Raw genomic sequence first — 15105 nt, 5'->3', positions numbered from 1 at the left:
TCTGCTAAATGCTTTGTCCGCGTATGTTGTGGTTCGGACAGATGTACTTACCCTTGAGGAAATATTTTAGGGGACCGGGTACGATTTGTGCCCTGCGTATCTCATATTACGTAAATATCGCGGTTGTGTCGAACTCGGATAACTCATGTTTACGTTTGATAGTGTCAAAAGTTTGCTTTATGTTCAATGAATACTAGATTCCTTTCATTTATTGTTATTGTCTATTTAAAAAGCATCGCGATACATGGTTTACGTCAACACAGGGAATAGCATCAGACATAGTTATTTTGTCAATGTTACGTCAAAGCATCGGAAATTTCCGTACATCATACATGATTCAAATGTTATTCGGGATAAAGAATCACTACTACGAAAGTACCATATGAGTTCGGCATTCCCAGCGGGGTACATACATTGAAAATGATAGAAGAGCGCTCAGCCAATCCGAAAACGACATTTATGTGTGAGGCAGGATAAATATGCAAATCCATATTTAAACTAATCATTATCATACATCTGGGTACCGTTTCATAAAATATTCTTATGTTTCATAGTATAGACGTCGCAAAGATCGCTATAATCTTGTCTATTCTTGTTTGTGACACATAACACTAAAGGTCAAATGCACACGATACAGACTTAATGTTTCCCTCGAAAAGCTAGAAGATCTGCCTTATGTGCATAAACCAAGTGTACGATCTATTTTGTAGACTAAAGAAGTAGTCTCTTTCAGTGGGATTGTCATTGACACATTTTCCTGGAACTCGCAGAAAAAGTCAGGCGTTCAGTAGATCAGATTGCACAAGCACACACAAAACTAAATTATGATACAAGTACATGTTTATACAATTATAGGTAGACTTATATTTACATCACAAGTGATGAAAAAAGTACAAAATATAAGGTTATCGAAGAAAAATGAACCCAGTTACAGTCTAGAGCATCAATAACCATCAAACAAGAGAGGCTTTTGGGGTTTTCTACAATAATGTTTCATTTTTACAAACAAGCATATTGGTTGTTGGTAATAGTTTCCCCCTATAAATTTAGAATTCTCCATCTTAGGAAAAAATAATTTTGCAACCGAAAATGTTTTACAAATCGATCTTTAATTCATGCGGTACATTTTACTTTTACTCTTTCGCATACATTTTCATTATGTTCCGCATTTTCTAAGTATCTGTTTTGGCATGTTGTCAACAGGAAAGCATAATTCGGACAGGCATTATCTAGCTTATTATCTAGGTTCACTTTCATTTTCCCTCTTTAATTTATGACGTATGTGTTAAGAAGGACATCATTGCATATTTACCGAATCGTACACAATAGAATCGAATAAACAAACATAACTGAAAATGTAAGTAAACATAAATATACGAAGTACACCAACTTCGTACGATAACATTATAATTGTTTGTCTGCTGAATGAAATCTTGTTGTTGATTATATCTCTTCAGTTGACACAGAAGAAGATTTGATCATGGTGATGTCAGATAGCTAATAATGTGAGTAGTTATACAGTTCTACAAAGGTGCACTTGGGAATGTTGATTTGTTTCACTGAATGAAACTATCCCTCGGATATATGGTCGAATAGGGATCTGAAATAGATGTGAGAAATATAAAAACACAAAGCTATATATATTCTAAGATTATTCATGAATATTTATCGAGCATTAACAGGCCGCCGCCATATAGCTGGAATATTGCTGAGTGCGGCGTAAAACTAAACTCACTCACTCACTATCGAGCATTACCGATGTAAAATTAGGATGAGAGGACGGAAACGAAAAAAGACAAGGCTTCAAACATACGTTTGTAAAGAAGGGCTCTTGAAAATAGGGCCAGATTATAGAGGCCCATACTCAAAGTTGTAAAGCGAGAGTGGGGATGGCAAGTTTTCTCTTTCTTTCTGTTCTCCACACAAGTAAAGAGGTTAATAATGTAATATGATTTCCATATTTGTTTTGAATTGCAGTCAAAGTGAAATGACATCATCGTCTCCACCACAATTAACACATCAACCAATGATGGGAGCAATTAATACCTAAAAAGATTAAAGCATGTCACTGTCAATAGTACAGAGTCTGGTTTACTGCCTTTATCCACCACATTCGTCTGCCTATATGTTGATGGATATATCAAGGATGTTTCTGTTTTCACTAAATGATCTTGCAAAACCTGTACACTATAAACTGTGTGTGTGTGCGTGTGCGTGTGTGTGTGTGTGTGTGCGTGCGTGCGTGTGTGTGCGTGTGTGTTTAAACATGTTCCTATCCCCTAACCTTCGTGGGGAGGTGGGGTACATAGCCAAGTGGTTAAAGCGTTCGCTCGTCACGCCAAAGATCCAAGTTCGAAACCCTACATGGATACAATGTTTGAAGCACATTTCAGGTGTCCACCGCCATGATATTGCTGGAATATTTGCAAACGTGGGGTAAAACTTATGTAACTCACTCACTCATTACTTACCTTCTTTCTTCTGGGTCTTCCTCCTCCGCACTTGGCGGCAGAGATAACCTGACATCACCAAGACAACCAACCCGAGCACACTTGCACCAGAAACAAGCGAATAGAAAATGGTTGTTCTGTCGGAATTCGGTTGAGCACTGCAACATCGATATAACACAGTTTGCCGCATATATGTGATGTGTGTTGGGGTCTTACCACTGTAGTCAGTTGCCATGTATGTGAGTGAATACAGTTTTACAACGCACTCAGCACTATTCAATCTATGCAGTTGGGATACGATGACATGTGGCAACCAAGTCAGCGAGTCTGACCACCCGATCTCGTTAGTCGCCTCTTACAAGCATGGGTTACTGAAGATCAATTCTATCCCGGATCTTCACGGGTAGTGGCCACGTAAGCCGATAACTTACTAATTCATATTCAGTGTCATATAAAGAATTTTCCCATTGAACAATTTGTCAGTTGTATATGCATCGTATCTGTAGATCAATGTATAAGATCGGTTAGCCTCACAAAAACCTTCTTGAAAAGGTGAAATTGGTGACTGGAAAACTGTTTCAATGAAGAAAAGGATACCAAGATTCATGGTGTTGGAATCTTGTTACGTATTTTTTCTTTATTCATCTAAACATGGAGATATAATTTTCCTGATCACATATAATTCCCCGAATGTCAACTGCACAAACACAGCAGTTTTTTTTATAATTTAATAAGGGTCAATATTATAACTATTCTAAGCCCATGAAGATGCGAGCTAGAATTGGTCTTCCTTAACCCATGCTTGACGTAATTGGCGGTTCACGGGATCGTGTGGTCATGCTCGCTGACTGTTGGCACATGTCTTCGTGTCCCAATTGCGTCGATCAATGCTCATGCTGTTGATCACGGGATTGTCTGGTCAAGACTCGATTATTTACAGACCGCCGTCATGTAGATGGAATATTGCTATGTATATTTGTGCACGCCTTACATAGAATATTCATTATTTTAATTTATGGCTGAATTCGTCAATTCGTAACAGGTGGATGATGCAAAAGCAACTAGCGTCCAAACATGTTGTACAATAAGACCTCATTGACTCTAGTATGGTGATTTACTTTCAGTTGCTGGCGATATGTAGCTCGTATTTCTATTGTATTTGTATGCATAGTAATATCTTCTCCAGATGCACACTAGTTCGAAGAGTAAATCTGTTATAGTCTACTGATTCATATATTGACCTTTGTTGTTATTTATTTATTGCATTTATATACATCTAAGATGGCTTCTATTACCATATAGCTTCATAGTCATGATATGGCTGAAATACTACCGATGTGACGTGAATTATAACTCACTCACTCACTCAATTATCTTCTTCGAAAAAAGAATACTCACATTTTTTTGCTTTCAAACTGCTTCCTGCACTGTGCACATTCATATTCGTTTGGACAAGCCGAAGTAAAGTTTAAATATGTCATCAGTTGCTGTACAGGTCTTGACAAAATGATACCCTTATCTGATGAATGGCCAACCTTGAAAAAACAAATATTATTGTAAACTCAGTCACTGTAGCAAGGTCAGACAAGAATGATACATTAATCTGCCTGGTGTTGCACACCTCATTATTCCAACAAAATGAAACCAAAGCACAATAATTTCATAAGGAATGTAAGCATGTCCACTCAGTTTGCAAAACATCAACAATGTCATCTGTAGAAATATTACATACATACAACTGCAGTAGTTTTATCCTCGGGACCAGGATAACTTACTATTACTACGCTAAGACGTAACTTAATACTAATTTAGCACAAAGTGATACCCGTGAAGGTAAAGGTTCGAATTGGTCTTCAGCAACCCATGCTTGTCGTAAGAGGCGATTTGCGGGATAGGGTGGTCCTGCTAGCTGACTTGGTTGACACAATGTCATGTCATCCCAATTGCGTAGATCAGTGTTCTTATTGAACACTTGATTTTCCGCCAAATAGTTGGGACATTGCTGAGTACAGCGTTAGAACAACAAACAAACAAACCAAATCACTAAGTGATCGAGAAGGCAATATATGTAGGATTGACGATGCTTTGACAGTTTCTCGGTTAAATCATGGCAGGCAAACTTGGTGGCACTAAGGAAGTGAGCAAAATCAAAGCAGGAAGTAAAACCTGTAGTAGACTTACATCTTTACTTAGAATAATTATAGAAGTTGTATTTGAAAATCGTCGGTGGCAAAGTGAACTAGAGAAACCCCACAGGTGTAAAAGGGACCGAATTCTAACCAGCAAATTTTGGCTGCTAAGACGACAGAGGAACACATGCCCATGTCTCTGAGGAGACAACGGCATAAGAAGACGATTGTCTGAATAGCTTAGGATACAATCCGAGCTTTAAAAAACGTTCACATGACATACCTACCTCTTTATACAAAAGACTTTTGTTCCGGACAATCTGGGAAATAGTGTACCCCACGTTTCCGTCACCATTGCTGTCAAAGACGTTGATGCTGTTACCATCCTGGTAAATATCCAGTTTTACTTCTTTCAGTTTAGCGATCATGGCTGGAGTGGAAATGTCTGTGCAGATTACAAGATCTTTACAGATTGATGTCACAGCATCGTGGAACCCATGGACAAGACTGTACACTGTGTAGATTGCAAATGTTACCCACAAATCAGGCTTGATACTGTCACCAAGCCTTGATGAGGGACATTTTTTGTCCATTCTTCTTTGAAAACTTTTAGGTACATAGCACTGTTTAATTTCTTCAAAGTACTCTTGCAGCCATGGGTTTTCGTAAGTTTGAATGTCTATATTTTTAAAGTATTCAGCAAAAGCGGTAATTTCAGGAAGCTTCTGAGCTATTGTTATAGAACCACGTAAGTTTGTTGTTAAAAGGTCTTCCATTTGAGCCCAGCTTTCTCCACCAATAAAGGAAAATTCTCTACTTTCCATATCTTTATCAAGGTTCTGCATGATCAAACGTGTAAGAAACGGCAATGCAAACACGACGACAACTTTGGCATATCTGTATCGTCTTAGCTTAGAAATGTAGCCTGTATGTTTACTTGGATCATCAGTGTTCTCAGCTTCAACGGTCTGTGCCACGCATATCTCCTCTTTCTGTGCAGCATCCAGAAGAGCTTCTTTTCCATCTATCCCATATTCCTCCTTCGAGAAGATAATCTGTATGTATTTCGAGGAAGTCCTTTTAGCTAACTGCATGATAACTTCAGCTTGCTTGGGGTCAGGTGAACTCGCTCTCATAAAATATGGATGATATCCTCTGTTGCTCAAGGTGGAAGCTGTGGCTGAGTAGGAGATCTGCAACGTCTTGGTTTGTGTCAATAATGTTGAAACAGGTACAGTTACGAAGCTGAAAGCAGGGCCAATATAACCAATTATCTTGTCCAAAATCTTTGAACTGTTAGAACTATGGTCAAGACGTAGGCTTCCATCATTCAAACTAATGATCTGCTCTTGTATCTTATATGGATTGGAACATGTATCCAGTACAACCAAGCCAATTGTCTTGTTGCCAAGAGTCCCACCAAATATGCCAGACTTGTTGTTTAAGGTGGATACAGCGAACTGCAATGCTATTGTTAGGTCAACACTTAGAGATATGGCTCGCACGCTTCCACACTTCAGAAAGGTACCACCCTTGTTGTGTATGGGTGCCATACCAATGATATAGAAATCACCTGGTATGTATAAGACCTTTGCATCTTCGTTTGACTTCAAGCACTTTATACAATCATACGATTTCTGACATTGTGCATGAACGGCGTCTGTTTCTTCTTCGTCCTTATTAAATGCCACGATTGTGTCTGTTATATTTAACCGGTCATCTCTAAACTCCCCCACCTGCAAGGATAAGAACAAACATAGCATTGGTAATCGTTGTGGTGATGTCTATTCTTGTGCATAGAGCTCAAGTTACTATTCAGTTGAAGTTGAGCAACGATGAGCGGGGAAGACCACTGGATGGGTGAGCGTCTTATGCAGCCACTGGATGGGTGAGCGTCTTATGCAGCTTGATTCCTCGGAGTGCCTAGGACTTCAGTCCTGGTAATATTGATAACGTTTTGAGCAAGATATTCATCCTGGAATGACGCTTTAAAAGTGGACTATTACTATCATTGTATTTTTCTCATTCTGTTAACAGTCAGTGGTTTGCTTGACCAATGTATAATCAGTATAATATTCCTGTCAATTATTTATGATATAATAGTTTCGTATAGAAGAAAAAATGGAGATTTGTAAAAAGTGTATTTATTGAAATGTTTCCATGTTTGTAATTGCCCAGTTTGCAGTCTCAAAGTTGGCAGTCATATACTTTATGTGAATTGTGCGTATATAGTTAGCTGCCTGTTAATAATAGCTTAAAGTAGTTCTTTTTATAAGAATTGATACTCAAATAGATAATGCTCAAAAGGACAACCCATGTTTGTTTTCCTTGCATGATGCTTTCCAGACAACCTGCCACTGTGAGATCTATTTTGAAACCTTCAGGTGGATAACTAATACATATCTTGTTCTTCTATTGATCGAAAGAAGTAAAGAAAAATAAACACACAAAGTATGGAAGTGATAGACATAGATGGTATACCTTGTAAAATCCAAATGAGCTGCCATTGGATTTGAAGTTGAAGACAGTATAATCAGGTTCTTCTTTCTTTGCATAGCGAATCTCTCCTTTTTCGAAGCTGAAGGTAATGTTTACGTTAGGAAACTCTTGCTTAAAATCCCCTCTCGTACTGACAACGATCTGTTCCATCTTTGATATTGCTTGACTCCTCAACGGAAAACAAACATCAGTATTTGAACCCCATTCTGTATATAGTTGCTTAACTGTTTTCGCAAACGCTGCAGCACCACGAAGAGCATAATGGGTATACAAGTTCAGTTTCGTATGCCCACGAATATATTCGCTTGCATTATTGAGACAGGCGGTAGCATTGACCATGCTGTCCTTAAATTGGCATCCAGTAATTTTCTGCAGGTAACCATGAAACCAATCATTATTCCTGATGTGTTTCGTTATCAGTGTTATATGCTTGTGTAGATCAGCCCAGAACTGACTGAACGATTCCACATCGTAATAATCTGGACTCTGAGTCAAGAGACCTTTAGTTCTGGGGATAATTTGCCCATCCTTTGCGTCTTGTACATACATTTTGTCAACGGCTAATGATTCTGAAACAATCATTTGAAAATTTGTGAGTTTCAAGTGTTTATCAAGGTACACAAACATGTCCTTTGCTGTTTCAGCTCGACCAAAGAAGACCAATCCTAACACAGGACTTTCTTCGTATTTCTGAAGACGTTGGGTTAGGTTACTGAATACAGCCTCTTGTTGACTTTTAGTTTGACCCAGGTCCAAAGAGAGGAACACAGGGATGCAGATATCCTCAGCTTCTGCAGATACTCGGAGGGCATAGGCTGCATCCCGACCGTAGGTATCGGAGTCGAACACGATGCTTACGTAGTTCCAGTTCAGAGCTTGCATGAGCTTCAGGGTGACCTATGGGACAACATAAAGCCACTTCTAATTAATGAAATTTTCATAAAGGACTCTTTTGTAATTTTTAATACACCATTATTAAACAAAACGACTTGATTACAAGGATTTTGTGTCATAGGATCATGTCACTCACTCACTCACTCACTCACTCACTCACTCACTCACAACCAACCAGCCAACCAACCAACCAGCCAGCCCACTCACTCACTCACTCACTCACTCACAACCAACCAACCAGCCCACTCGGTACACTCACCTCCACTTGTACATCATCCGTTTCTATGACCCGGTACAGGTTTTTGTAGATACTCTTGTCAGAGAGGAAGGCGGCCGTGGCGGAGTAGCTGATCTGCAGCAGACGATCCTCTTCCGGGAGGGAACTCAGCAGACGAGACACTTCCTTGGTTTCTGAACTGTACTCTGGTCCTAGTATTCCTATAAAGACCAATCACATGATAATGTATCACATACTCGTTATACTCTTTCTGCTTCACTCAAGCGATACCTTGCTAACTTACCCAACAGATGCGGCCTTTGTCTATCCATGTATTTGGTCATCATGTCAAAGGTTTGTTTGCTTGCTTGTTGGGCGTTCCCACAAGTTTTGAAAGCATGAAAACCTGAAATGTTGATCAAAAGAAGTCACGCGTTAAAATATGTTTTTATGATACTAAAATCATAATCGTTAAAAGGAAATATTGATGTCAGAATCCTTTATTTTCTGCCCATGTGCGTCAGGCTCGCTGACTTGGTTGACACATGTTATCATATCCGAACTGCGTAGATCGATTCTCATATTGATCACTGGATTGTCTGGTCCAGACTCGATTATTTACAGACCGGTTCCATATAGCTGGGATATTGCTGAGTGCGGCGTAAAACTAAACTTACTCACTCACATACTAAAGCCCTGAAAATAGATGTTATGGTTGTGATATCAGAAATCTTGAATTTAGATTTGATTTTGAGGGATTTTGTTTTCTCTCGAAATATGTTGTATATAAAGTATGCACTTTTGTCAATGAAATACTATCGGAAACGAACAGAGTGAATGAAAGTCAAGATGTAGAACTTATACCGGAGATAATCACGAAACCTCACATATTTGTCTTACCCAATTTGCCAGTTCTGGGAAAAACACACAATAAAAACAGCTTAAAAGGCGTATTGTGATATACCGGTATATCGGTAATACCGTGCAACCCTAAATGGATCGTTTAATATATCATTGAACGGCAGTCCACGAGGTGTTGAGGTTATTTTAAGTGAATGGGTGAGTATGTTTTTTTGCCACTTTTAGCAATATTAGAGCAGTATCAAAGCGGGGAACCAGACGTGGGCTTCCCCGAGGGAATCGAACCCGGATCTTCAGCGTGAGGCGAAAGCGCTGTAGCCATATGGCTACCCCACCGCTCTTCACCATTACGGGACTGTGAAGTAAAAGCTACGATTTGTTACTTTGAGTTTCAGAGTTTATGTAATCAATAAAATTACAACTGAAAATACGACAGTTCTAATGTTGTATTTGTAGGAAGTAAATGTTATCAGTGCACAAGCAAAACTTTCCTGCTTGCCATTTAGCCTAGCCTACAAAGCGTTAAAAAATCAGACGCATGGCTGCACAGAGGAAAAAATATTTCAATTTGTACGATTTTATAGAAATTATAATTTATTCAGCTCGTTGACATCATCCGTGATTTGAAAGCATCAGAATGACAGGTTGAAAGAATAAATCTTGAATTTGAACTTATTGGAACCCAAACAACTAAACAAACACATATCAGTTTTATTTTAAATAATCTGCAGAAAAACGACAATATGCTTCTAAGCCACAACGATTGGCGCGCACACACACACTAGCGCGCGTACGCACGCACGCACGCACGCACGCACGCACGCACATACATACATACATACATACATACATACATACATACATACATACATACATACATACATACATACATACATACATACATACATACATACATACTAGAATGACACCTTGATGGCGAATGTCGTCCAGCTATGCAATTCTACATCTTGAGAGTGGATTGCTGTTTAAGACGAAATGACAACTCAGAGGAAGTCTAATTCAGAAATAATGCCGATGACTGCAGTTTCAGTCCGCACTTATCAAGATGTTTAAAATTCCAATTCCATAACAGGAAAACGAACTGACTGTAACCGAAATGTAAAATGTAAATGTAAACTCGAGTCACTTTATAGTAATGACATGTATTACACACGCCCCCAAGCCCGTAAAGATCCGGGTTAGAATTGGTCTTCAGCAACCCATGCTTGTCGTAAGAGGCGTCTAACGGGACTCGGGTGATCAGACTCGCCGACTTGGTTGACACATGTCATCATATCACATTTGAGTAGATCGATGCTCGTGCTGTTGATCACAGGATTGTCTGGTTCAGACTCGATTATTCACAGACCGTCGCCATATAGCTGGAATACTGCTGAGTTTAACAACAAACAAATGCCACCCTGATACTTGCACGAATTTGTCCCCGCACTGCCGCGCAATTCGTCGTGGCAATGCGTGTAATTTAGGTGGTGCGCATGAAAGCGTGAAGCATAGTTTGCGCACTGTTCGTGTCCTGCCTACGCATAAGTTACGCACTTGGCATGCAATGCGTGACCGAAAATGGTGCGCATTGTCACGCATTGAAACGCTGTCAAGTATTGTTGGCGCATTGTTTACGTCTAGTGTACGACATGGTACGCACGACGCGCATAGTTCCAGCATGGGCATGCATTGCCACAACCCATTCGCGTATGCCTGAAGCAGTCGTGGTATTATTTGGTCCCGCTTTGTCAAGCTTGACGCCACGCTATATAAATAGCAGGCATCACCCCCAGCTTCATGCACTGCTGTGGACCTACAAGATGTTGAACACTAGAGAACAAGCTCTTATTGCAGAAAAGACAATGTGTCTATATCTCGCAGGTGCAGCAATACTACTTCTTGAAGACCGGCAAATGCAGCAAGAGCAGGCCAAAGAAGAAGACGTAACCCCAACTAGAAAAAAGCAAGGACAGTGTGGGTGAGGGACTGGTTGACCAGAAGACATCACTTCGGACATTATGATCAGTTAATGACAGAACTCCATCCCAGAGGCTACAGAAATTACCTGCGAGTTTCCCCCGACTTGTTCCAAGACATGGTGGAGAAGTTAACCCCTCATCTTGAGAAGAAGACCACATTCATGAGCAGGTGGGACTCAAGCTGGCAACCATTCTTCGCTTCCGAGCCATTGGTAATTCCTATGTAAGTCTTCAGTACAGCTTCAGCGTTGCAAGTTCTTACGAGAAGTCTGCAAAGCCATCATTGAGGTTGCTGAAGGTTTTAGTTGCAGATGGAACTTCCACAACCGTCTGTGGGCTGTAGACGGCAAGCAAGTTGCTATGGAGAAGTCACCAAAAGCTGGATCATTCCACTACAATTATAAGGGCTTCCACTGCATTGTACTCATGTAGATGCTGGATACAAGTTCTTGTATGTTGATGTTGGGGCAGAGGGTGGTGCTTCAGATGGAGGAAATGGACAAACTCTACTCTGCATGAAGCTGTCGAGGACAACCGAGCCAGACTGCCAGGACCAGCTCCACACCTAATGATGACAAGCCTGTTAGTCCATGTGCCATATCATTTCGTAGCCGATGACGCATCTGCACTCAGAACTTGAGCAATTACATTGATAAAATGCGCTTATAAATATTTCGTGTGTGTGTGCCTGCGTGTGTGCGTGCGTGCGTGCGTGCGTGCGTGCGTGTGTGTGCGTGTGCGTGCGTGCATGCGTGCGTGTGTGTGACTTGTCTCCTGCTGGTGATATTCCTTGGCAAGAGAGAATGGTCACACACTGTCCCATAATAACCACAAATGTGGACCATGACGTTTCAGCAACACAGGATCTAATGCCTGTTAATTACTGTAATTACTATTCTCTAAATTCGTTATGTAAAGAAAGTATGAAAGTGCTTTTATTTCTTCTTTTTTTGAAACATACTTACTTATGTAACTTATGTAATGCGAAAACATACCATATTTACAAATGAAGGATTAAGTTAAAGTTAAAGTTATGTACGCGAGTTAAAGATATGTACACCCTCAGTGTCTGGGGTCATGAGAGTGTCCATATTCTTGGGATAAGGTGACAGCCAAATACTACTGTCCGCTGAACCTGGAGAAATATCCTTCTCCCTCTCTGAGACATCTGTCTCTATCCCTCTCTCTTTCTTTGTTTCTTGTCCGGTCTCTTCTTCAAGTCTTCCATCCACTGCTGGGCCTGCTCTTCCTCTGGTTGTCATCTTCGTGGCAGGCATCTTGTTGACTGTTCGCTATCGAGTTGAGGAATGTGGGGACTGGCGATGGGCACGCTTTTATGTACGCACTGCCGAGTGCGCGGTCGTTGCTGATTCGTGCGCCAACAATGCGTGAAGTAGGCGTGCCCAATGCGTATCAATTTCGTGACATGCGCAAACTATTCGTGCCGTGTGCGGGAACCCGTCGTGCCATTACCACGTGAACAAGTCGTATCAATACGCAAGTCCCGCCCGCCCACTTCACGACAAGTTAGAAGGCGTGAACTTTGCGCAATCTGTCGCGACCATGTCGCACACAGTTCATGATCAAAGGGGCCAGTGCGTGACACTGCGTGTCAATGCGAGCAGGGCCGGAAATTGACACGCTTTGATGCGCATCGCCCGCAGTGTTTGCGAGTAGGTTGCGCAATGTTAACGACTAGTTCACGCAAGTGACACGAAGATTATGCGTACCAGAAATTTTGAACATTTCAAAATTTTCTTTGCGCACTGGCACGCAGCCCCGCACAGTTTATGCACACTTCACAACAGTTTACGCTGAATTTACTCATTGGCACGCAAAATTGCGTACTAGTGCGGGGACAAAATTCGTGTAAGTGTCAGGGTGGCTAAACAAAGCAGATGCACTCAAACGGGATAAACGTTTCAGAATGTCTCTGAGTGGTCGACACCCGATAATATCAGAAAAGACTTCCATTAATGTCTTACCCAGTGTGACGTTGGGAATGTAGTACCTGTCGTTGAGTTGCCGCAAGAACCACCTCACTGCTTCGTTGATCTGAACCGACCGGTAGTCCAAACCAGTACATGACCCATTTTCATAGTGTTGTACAGCAAGGAGGCCTCCTAGCACCACGTCTCCTGGCATGTCCACTTCTCCACTGATGGACATTCCAAGGTGTAGGTGGAGAACCAACAGCAAGACCTGAACTAACATCTTGATCAGCTCTGAAACAGACATCCATCATGTCACCGGGCAAAGATATAACAAACAATGCCTTTAAATGCATTTGCACCAACAGTATCTGGTTTAGGTCATTTCACATGGTTGGGTGGTTGGGTGGGTGGGGTGAGTGGGTGGTTGAGTGAGTGAGTAAGTACGACGTGTTTAACAATATTCAAGCAATATCACGGCGGTGGATATCATAAATGGACTTCACACATTGTATAGATGTGGATCGAATCGAACCCGTGTCTAAGGCGTGACGAGCGAACGCTTTAACCAAAGAGTTACCCAACCGCCCATCAAGGCACATTTAAATTCACTCTGATTACTAACACATTAACCCTCCCAACTTCATCGATTACGTTGAGCATAAAAAGAAGACAACATCATGAAATAAAAATATACATGCATGACATGTATACGTCTTGAAGGAAAAGCACGATAGATCAACGTATGGTATCTTTTCCATTCAAAGGCATCACAAACTTTAGATGCAGCCATTTTCATAGGTACCTAGATCGTGATATAGCAGTTGCCTCTTGCTCTTAGCCGTCATGTAGATTTACAGAAATTCATCGAAATTATCCCGATAATTGATATGACGAGTAGATGCAGATGATGGAGCTGGGTGAGGATAGGGACTATCTTCCCCGCTTAGTGCCTGTGTTATTTATTTATGCCTTACGGAGGGTTTGAAATGTGAACGCAGAGGGCACACAATCAATATCTGACACGTAAAATGTTCCAGATACAGTGAGGAGCGTGGGAACAAGAGTGAGTGAGTGAATTTAGTTTTACGTCGCCGCTTTGAAAAATAACCCAGTAATATCACGGCGGGAGACATCATATATGAGTTCACTCATTGTGCCCATGTGAGGAATCGAACCCGGGTCTTCTCCGTGACGGGTAAACACTTTAAACACTAGACTACCCCATCGCCATCGAGGAAACAGGAGAAATGATAACATTTGCAATTGATATCATGTATTCAATCCTTAACAAACCATAAACTGACTCTTATGGAAGACATGGAGGGCTTTACCAAATTGGACACATTCTTCCATCGTTTTATCAGGTATAATATTGACCTTCCTTTGCATGCATTTGTGACAGATTACACGTCAAAAACTGTATTTCATAATGACCCAGAGACACATTCTCATGATATACTCTGAATAGTGCAGTCGGCTGTGCTTGAGCGGAACTTACTTTGTTGATATTGACATGATTTTAGTCGCCTCTTACGACAAGCATGGGTTACTGAAGACCAAATCTAACCAATATCTTCACAGGTCACGATTTGGTAATAATTTGAAGGTAGCTACATTACATGTATGTGACATACCTGGTTACGATCCTTCCCGCAGAACCCCAAACACTAGTGCTCGAGACTATATCACCTTTGTAACCACCACGTGTAGTCGTGTAAATTGAGATAATGTCGATGTAATTTTTCTTCCGGGTCCCGGTAAGTCAATGCTCTTTGGTTACGTCAAACGTGAACGTGCTTTTTACTGACCGAACTTTTCCTTAATATCAACAGGGATGTAGAATACAGTTACAGTCAACAACATCCACAGTGAGCACAAGCAACAGACAACATCTAAATATTCATGCATGGTATCGTTTTCACAATGACAATTTACATACATGCTGTGCTTGAACAAAAGGGCTACGATTAGTTTTAAATAAACTAGCGTATATACTGCTGACGATAATAGTGAAATGGTACAGTTTATTGTCATTTATATCTGAGTGAGTAAATAAACCCTGAGATATATTTCACGACACTGTGTATGTTGTACACACAGAGGGGCGATAGTCTGTAATTAATCCAGTCCGGACCAGAC

At 40.8% G+C, this 15105-nt stretch overlaps 2 protein-coding genes and 1 long non-coding RNA gene across 3 annotated transcripts; all 3 read right to left on the bottom strand.

Moving 5' to 3' along the window:
* Positions 1–822: 822 nt before the first annotated feature.
* On the bottom strand, positions 823–5159 carry LOC124263299. The gene is made up of 4 exons (XM_046697884.1): positions 4867–5159; positions 3849–3985; positions 2472–2608; positions 823–1600 (listed from the first exon to the last, which is right to left on the bottom strand). The coding sequence occupies exons 1-4, from the start codon at positions 5005–5007 to the stop codon at positions 1557–1559; spliced, it is 459 nt and encodes a 152-aa protein (XP_046553840.1). The 5' UTR covers positions 5008–5159; the 3' UTR covers positions 823–1556.
* LOC124263292 (metabotropic glutamate receptor 5-like) lies at positions 5034–8533 on the bottom strand. Its single transcript, XM_046697878.1, has 5 exons — positions 8494–8533; positions 8232–8410; positions 7061–7975; positions 5116–6315; positions 5034–5042 (listed from the first exon to the last, which is right to left on the bottom strand). Exons 1-5 carry the CDS (start codon positions 8531–8533, stop codon positions 5034–5036), a joined length of 2343 nt encoding a protein of 780 aa, XP_046553834.1.
* A 29-nt stretch (positions 8534–8562) lies between these two features.
* LOC124263300 lies at positions 8563–14773 on the bottom strand. Its single transcript, XR_006894807.1, has 3 exons — positions 14601–14773; positions 13018–13257; positions 8563–8595 (listed from the first exon to the last, which is right to left on the bottom strand). It is a non-coding gene; the product is annotated as an uncharacterized LOC124263300 (long non-coding RNA).
* Between the last annotated feature and the right edge of the window lie 332 nt (positions 14774–15105).

The sequence above is a fragment of the Haliotis rubra genome, unplaced genomic scaffold, assembly GCF_003918875.1.
Source record: "Haliotis rubra isolate DU_JTF1 unplaced genomic scaffold, ASM391887v1 Scf878, whole genome shotgun sequence".
In the NCBI taxonomy this organism is placed as follows: domain Eukaryota; kingdom Metazoa; phylum Mollusca; class Gastropoda; order Lepetellida; family Haliotidae; genus Haliotis; species Haliotis rubra.
Note: the sequence above shows the minus strand (reverse complement) of the source record. Positions and strands in the feature narration are given on the sequence as shown.

What these genes read in the sequence shown, in the direction of transcription:
- LOC124263292 (XM_046697878.1), bottom strand. Translation starts at nt 8,533, where the DNA reads ATGACCAAATACATGGATAGACAAAGGCCGCATCTGTTGG. An exon ending in CGGATGATGTACAAGTGGAG is followed by an intron (nt 7,976 to 8,231) that starts GTGAGTGTACCG and finishes GTTGTCCCATAG; the next exon opens with GTCACCCTGAAGCTCATGCA. An exon ending in GCTCATTTGGATTTTACAAG is followed by an intron (nt 6,316 to 7,060) that starts GTATACCATCTA and finishes TTATCCTTGCAG; the next exon opens with GTGGGGGAGTTTAGAGATGA.
- LOC124263299 (XM_046697884.1), bottom strand. Translation starts at nt 5,007, where the DNA reads ATGATCGCTAAACTGAAAGAAGTAAAACTGGATATTTACCAGGATGGT. An exon ending in CAGTTTGAAAGCAAAAAAAT is followed by an intron (nt 2,609 to 3,848) that starts GTGAGTATTCTT and finishes TCGATGTTGCAG; the next exon opens with TGCTCAACCGAATTCCGACA. An exon ending in GAAGACCCAGAAGAAAGAAG is followed by an intron (nt 1,601 to 2,471) that starts GTAAGTAATGAG and finishes CATCTATTTCAG; the next exon opens with ATCCCTATTCGACCATATAT.